Source organism: Urocampus carinirostris, chromosome 13 (assembly GCF_059441175.1).
Source record: "Urocampus carinirostris isolate Australia breed hairy pipefish chromosome 13, RoL_Ucar_1.0, whole genome shotgun sequence".
In the NCBI taxonomy this organism is placed as follows: domain Eukaryota; kingdom Metazoa; phylum Chordata; class Actinopteri; order Syngnathiformes; family Syngnathidae; genus Urocampus; species Urocampus carinirostris.
Window position 1 is genome coordinate 29,485,167 of NC_142361.1, and position 6,983 is coordinate 29,492,149.

Here is a 6,983-nt window from a genome sequence, read left to right on the forward strand (position 1 = left end):
TTCTCCTATACGTCTTTTATTACATGTTCATCCTGAAATGCCAAGACCAAATTCAGTATAAACAATGTGCAATACATTTTAACGATTGTTAATAAAGTCAATTCTATTCAAAACATTTCAGAAGCGAGTCGACCCAAATGCAGCTTACTTGTTAACAAAACTCTATTAGAGTAATGGAAATGTACGCTAGCAGCAATTATTCTATATTCAAAATTATCTCTTAGAAGACTAAAATACTTTTAAATACAGCGTAAAGTATTTATGTGTTCACAGTAAGTCAATATAGTTAAGTCAAGCCTTCTTTTTTTATGAACAAAATTAAAAATAAAAACGTTCTTGAGGAGTTTCACAGACCCATGCTATACAGTAACAGCAAAATTATTATAAATACACAGTAGGGTAAAGTCAAGTCAAATCATGTTTTTTTGAATAACCCTTAATCACAAGGAGTCTCAAAGGGCTGCACAGACCACATATTATTGCAAACTACAGATTATTATGACACCATCCCCTGATCTAAAACCTACATGAGGGCAAGGGAAAACTCAAAAACTTTAGCATGAGGAAAATGAAGATGCATTGAGAAGGGACTGCACATGAGGTCAACCCCCTTCCAGGATGACCAGGCTGCAGTGGATGTTTCCATAACAAATAATACACAAATAAAAAAAAAATAAACATAAAAAAGAGAGATGATCAGCAAGAAGTACTAATATATAATACACTTTATACCTTAAAAATGGTAAAGTAGAAAGTGCTTAAACTGTTTTAATGAGGTATGTAGTTTAGAAATGACAAAAACTACCTTTTTATCCCTTTTTTTAAAAGTAAGTTTTATTTAAAGAAATAAAATTTGCATTTTTCAGCGCATCTTGTATGTGTCACTTGTTTTTCTTCCCAAAATAAATTGCATTATATTTCAAAGATAGAAAATTTTAAAGTTAATCACAAGTTGGGTTTAGTCACGAGCAGTGAGGATTTTTGTTTGCTTAGCTTTGTTTATTGAATTTAGCATAGCGTGTTAGCAAATGCAAAATTGCACATTTAAATAAGAAAGTTCAATTTAATACTCTTTGTTTTCTGTTTACTATAAAAAAAAATATTTTTATTTTAGTACTTCATGTATTAAATATATAGGACTTTAATGTGTGTTTATTCTGGCGTTCCATGTCTGATAATAATAAATAAAGACGATTTTAAATGTAATTTTACAATAAATGACCCAACAATACGCTAATTTTCATATATGATTCACACTAAGTGGTTAAACCAAGTGAAAGAAAAAAAACCGTTGGTTTTATGTGAAACAATTAAAAAAACTGTCCTTTCTGCTCGTTAAAAAAACAAAAACGCGTGAAAGTGGTCTCCAACCAAACAATTAAAGTCTACCGTGAGGCTCCTCCCCCCTCACCGAGCTGTCAAGGAGGATGACGTCACATCCCCTTGACCCTCCAATCACCTCGGGCTGCCATTTGATTGGAAGGCGGCAAATGCTTTCATCTCAGGAGTAATTCCGCTGCTCCCCCCCTCCCTCCTCTGCCTCCTTCCCTCCCTTCTCGAGTGAAAACCTCTTCCAGTCTCCAGTGCGGGACTACACGCAGGAAAGACGCAGACACGGACGCACGCGCGCGGAAACATTTTCTTTCCTCAACCGCTCTTTGCTTCTTTTTCACCCCTTCCGCATAGGATTATTAAATTAATATTATCCCTCTTTTTTTGGAGGGGAGGGGGTTGTTGTGCTTCATGCATCTGAGCCAAGGCTCGCATCGTCCACTTGGCTGACCATTGGGACATGAGCACGTCCCCTTCGGCGTCTGTCTTGACAAATCTCGGTGAGTTGAGCGCAGCCTGGGAGCGGCGAGGAAATAGCGAAGAACCGGCTTCTCCTTCTATAGCCCTTCACAAGAAGCCGAGGGACACGCATCAGCACTCGGCGCCGCCGTCAGATCCAGAACGGCAAGCCAAGCGACTCCCGGTGAAGGTTTTGAAAATGCTTACCGCACGCTCAGGACACATTTTGCACCCGGAATACTTGCAACCGTTGCCGTCCACTCCCGTCAGCCCCATTGAGGTAAGACAACACAAAAGAAATGCAAATAATGTCATGAAAATGTGGTATTTAAATGTCTTTTTGGTCTGCAGCTTGATGCAAAGAAGAGTCCTCTGGCTCTCTTGGCGCAAACGTGCTCCCAGATCGGGAAACCGGACCCACCGCCCTCCTCCAAACTCTCCTCCGTCGCCTCCAACGGATCTAGCGACAAGGATTCTAAATGTGGCCCCCTGAAGATGAGCGACATCGGAGCGGACGATAAGTCTAGTTTTAAACCCTACTCCAAACCGTCGGATAAGAAAGACTCATCTGGTGGTGGTGGAGGTGGCGGTTCAGATAAGTCCGGTTTCCGGGTGCCGAGCGCCACCTGCCAGCCGTTTACGCCGCGCACCGGCAGCCCCAACTCGAGCTCCTCCGCCTCCCCAATGCCCGCGGAGGGAAAATGCGGCGATCGGGACGAGAAAAAGGAGTCTTCGGACTGCGGGAAAAGTGGCACGGAAGGCGGCACGGGTACCTCCAGCCACAGCCGGATAAGCGTGAGCTGCGGTGGGATTAACGTGGAGGTCAACCAGCACCAAGAGACCATTACGCACGGTGCCAAATCCTCCGCCTCTGCTTCGTCCTCTGAGTCCTCCCCGGTGACATCCGTGTCTTCTGTGCTAGGTTCCGGACTGGTGGCACCGGTGTCCCCTTACAAACCGGGCCAGACTGTATTCCCTCTCCCCCCGGCTGGGATGGCGTACCCGGGCGGGTTGGCGGGGGCCTACGCGGGATATCCGCAGCACTTCATGGCGCACGGAGGGGGCTTGGTAAATGCACAACTGGCTAGCTCACTGGGTTGCAGCAAAGCCGGTTCTAGTCCCCTTGCTGGAGCCTCTCCACCCTCCATCGTGTCTGCAAGCTTATGCCGGGACCCTTACTGTCTCAGTTACCACTGCGCGAGCCACCTTGCTGGGGCAGCCGGGGCGGCTTCGTGCTCAGCGCACGATGCGCTCAAATCCAGCTACCCGCTCGTGTACCCAACGCACCCCATCCACGGTGTGCACTCTTCAGCACCTTCCTTCAGTGGACATCCGTTATACCCATACGGTTTTATGCTCCCCAATGACCCCCTCCCGCATGTTTGCAACTGGGTGTCAGCAAACGGGCCGTGCGATAAGCGCTTCTCTTCTTCGGAGGAGCTGCTCAACCACCTGAGGACGCACACGGCTTTCACCGGGGCGGAGAAGCTTGTCTCCGGGTACCCGGGATCCTCCTCGCTGGCTAGTGCAGCCGCCGCGGCTATGGCCTGCCACATGCACATGCCCCCTTCTGGGGCTCCAGGAAGCCCGGGGACGTTGGCTTTGAGGAGCCCGCACCACGCTCTGGGACTCAGCAGCCGCTATCACCCGTACTCCAAAAGCCCACTGCCCACACCAGGAGCCCCGGTCCCGGTCCCTGCAGCAACCGGGCCATATTACTCCCCTTACGCACTGTACGGCCAGAGACTCACCACAGCTTCTGCGCTTGGATATCAGTGAGGAGTCAAAACGAAAAACAGGACTTTGCAAAGTTTATAATACAAAGAATGCAAATATAAAGACTTTTATATGGGCGGGATCCGTGGACTTAAACTGTATTTATTTATAGGTCTGCTTCGAAAAATCGCAGACTGCAAAATGGAACATATTTGAGCAAGTCAAAAAGTGCATTATGTGAGAGCTAAAACGGAGGAACGGGGAAAACACACAAGTCACTCAAAAGTAGGCTTCCTCTTTTTTCGATGTTCATTTCAAAATCGCTACGATTGTATTTGTTCTTATTTAAAATGAAAAAAAAATGTCTCCAATAATTTACATGCATGTTTTTTTTCTGTTTTTTTTTTCTTGAAATTCAGAAATTGTCCACATTTGAAATTGCCGTTATTTTTCAGGTGTAAGAGAATTGGTATTTTTTGTATGTATTCTGGGAGGAGAACAAAAAAAAAATAAGAAACGATTCTGTTCCATATTTCCTTGTGCCTCATTGTTTTAATTTCCGAACGATTTTTATTCTGTTAAATCTGCTGACATTTTTGTTTGGATGAAAGAGTGATTTTAGCCACTACATTAATATTAAAAGTTCTCACAATTCAAAAATATATGGCGTGTGTGAGAAGGTGTGTGTATGCGTGTGTGTGTGTGCGCGCGCGTGTCCGGGTTGCTTTAAACATATATAGTGAAATAGTCCTTTATATATACAGTATAATCATTTTTCTGTACATAAGCAAAATATATACTTTTACACAGCCTTGAGCACTTATTTACAAGTGCACACAACCGTATAAACAAAGTAAAATACATATAATTAATATTATAGAATACACTCCAGTTAGCTGTCCCATAATATTGTACTTGGGATATTCAATTGACTTATTTTACTGAAATATTTCCGTGTTTTTAATCAATTAGTTTTTTGCAATGTATAAATGTTTTTTAAAGCTTTGTATTCTCAATGGTAGCAAAATAATGTAGTACGATATTGCCGATGGCAGATTGTTGTGCTTATTTAAAGTTGTATTTCTTATTTTACCCCAAAAAAGTGCATATATATAAAATATAACAAAATATATATGGTTTTGTTAGTCCAAAAAGGGATTCAGAATTTATATATCATGCGTATAAATTGGAACGTCTCTAAAGTAAAATCTGAAGTAATTCAAAGAGTAAGTCAAATATACATAATTTAACGAGTCAATGTAATTATATACATCTCGATTTAAATTATCTTAATTTGCTAACACAGTTATGCAAATAAAATGCCGTAAACTGGTGTAAATATGAAGCTTTAGAAGCTTGTAGTCCTCATTTTAAGGACTATCTTTGGACTTTTTCAGACAGCTTACACGTAAATGTGAATAAAAACAACATGTTTTTACTATTGGGACCATTATTGGAGAATTCATAACATATAAAGCTAAATAAAATATAATTAAGGGGTTTGTTTCTGGGTTTTTAACAACAGTGGCGGGTCATTTTCACCCAAAACCTGAAATGTACTTTTCATTCAAATACTATTCTAAAATTGGGTTTCTGCACAATACATTTAGTTAAAAACTACATTTATAAAGTGAATAAAAAGCGAAAGTAATCATTTTATGTTACATTGTATTTCTTTAAATGTAATTATGACTACACATCTTTCTGAAGATCTCCTTTCCGTGCGTAAAAGTGACGTCATGACGATGGTGCGCGCTTGGAGGTCCCGGGTGGAAGGCCATTCATCATGGGCCCCCCTCCCACTCCTGTCACCTGATGGGGGACCAGGAGGGGCCCCGCAAGGCGCATGAATTAGCAAGACTCCCACCTTGACTTTTCCTGCTGCATGGCCTCCTACCGCACTGTATTTATCCATACACACACGCGCACCAGGCGCGCACGCGGCGCGTCATGGGGATGTAAGACTAGGATTAAAGTGGATATTCACTTTTGTCCAGCCGGGCCTTAAAAAGGCTTAGAAGAGATGAGGAATGGAAGTAGTGTCATTTTGAGGGGAGGCTTTACATGTAAGATTATTGTAGTGTTCAACAACCGGGCGACAATTTAGGCACGAAAGACACAACATGCCCCCCTCCCAAAAAAAGAAAAAAAATGCTGGCACGTAGAAAAGAAGCAAAATAAAAAAGACACCCCCAAAAAGGGTCTTTGGGGAAAAATTCCAATACCTATATACAATAAACGTAAAATTGTCTTGGAATAGAAAAAAATCAAAATAAAATAAAAAGGTGGCTATGCTATCCTCGTACACACATTATTATTTTTTTAGATTTAATGTTTTTTGTTTTTTTCTGATCCGGGACATTAATTTACAGGAAAATGATAAAAATGTAATGTACATACAAATCTGACTTACAATGATAATAAAACACAAAGTTTAATATTTTAATTGTTAAAATAGTATACTTTATAAAACTACTCAATCAAAAAAACTGTCAATTAATCACTCTGTGCATATGTTCACCAAGATAACTCCGTAAGTGCTAAATTAACACAATTACTGACTGACTTTAGAATAACTAGCGTTAAAGTAACACTATTACGGGCTACACTTAAAATAACCAGTGTCAAATGAACACTCAAAGAGTAAACTTATAACACTGCCTCATTGAAATGATGGTCTTTTTCTGTAATCTTACTGTTTTGACATTCATTTACAGAAAACACTACTATAATGTAAAGATAATCAAACAATCAAGCTGATTTATGACGATAATAAAACAAAAAGTTCAATATTTTAGTGGTTATATCCAAATTTTTCATTTTAAATTAAACTACAAAATAAAATAGCCACTGTTAATTTAACACTGTAGATATGGATCACGTGTTCACTGAGGTAGTGTTAAAAGTTTACTCTTTAATTGTTGAATTAACACTGTTACTGAATATCTTCAATGAAACAATATTAAGTTAACACTTAAAGTGTTAACATTACCTCGGTGAACATATGGTCTTTATTAACACAGGTACTTTTATTGTGAAGATTCGTTTTTAAATCATTTTAACAAGTCACGTAAAGTTTAGGCTCCTCAGTTTATATATTATACGATTTTTTTACATTAATTTTGCTCTAAAAACGCAGCAAATGGACAGCTACCATGCACATCGATATTCCAAGAAGAAATTCAAGATTTTTCATAATTAACTTGGAAGAAAATCGGGTGGATGTGGATTTGGTGAAGGTGAGTTAGTTGTGGCCTGCAACTCCAAATCTCTTCTACTGTGTGCTTAGAAAAACAGTATTATGTTTTTATGTTTTTAAGGAAACCTCTTTATTGAGTACAAATAATTTAGTTTAAAAATCTGCTTGAAAATAAAAGGGTAGCCAACTATAATTGTTGGATATTTATTGAGAGGATAAGAGTAAATTTATATATGAAAAACTGTATTTAATAAAAACAAATCTACCTTGCTGGGTT

General features: G+C 40.0%; 1 protein-coding gene across 1 annotated transcript; it reads left to right on the forward strand.

Annotated features, from left to right (window-relative positions):
* The first annotated feature begins 1,549 nt into the window (after positions 1-1,549).
* znf503 (zinc finger protein 503) lies at positions 1,550-4,039 on the forward strand. Its single transcript, XM_088351850.1, has 2 exons — positions 1,550-2,071; positions 2,143-4,039. The coding sequence occupies exons 1-2, from the start codon at positions 1,793-1,795 to the stop codon at positions 3,568-3,570; spliced, it is 1,707 nt and encodes a 568-aa protein (XP_088207976.1). The 5' UTR covers positions 1,550-1,792; the 3' UTR covers positions 3,571-4,039.
* The last annotated feature ends 2,944 nt before the right edge of the window (positions 4,040-6,983 follow it).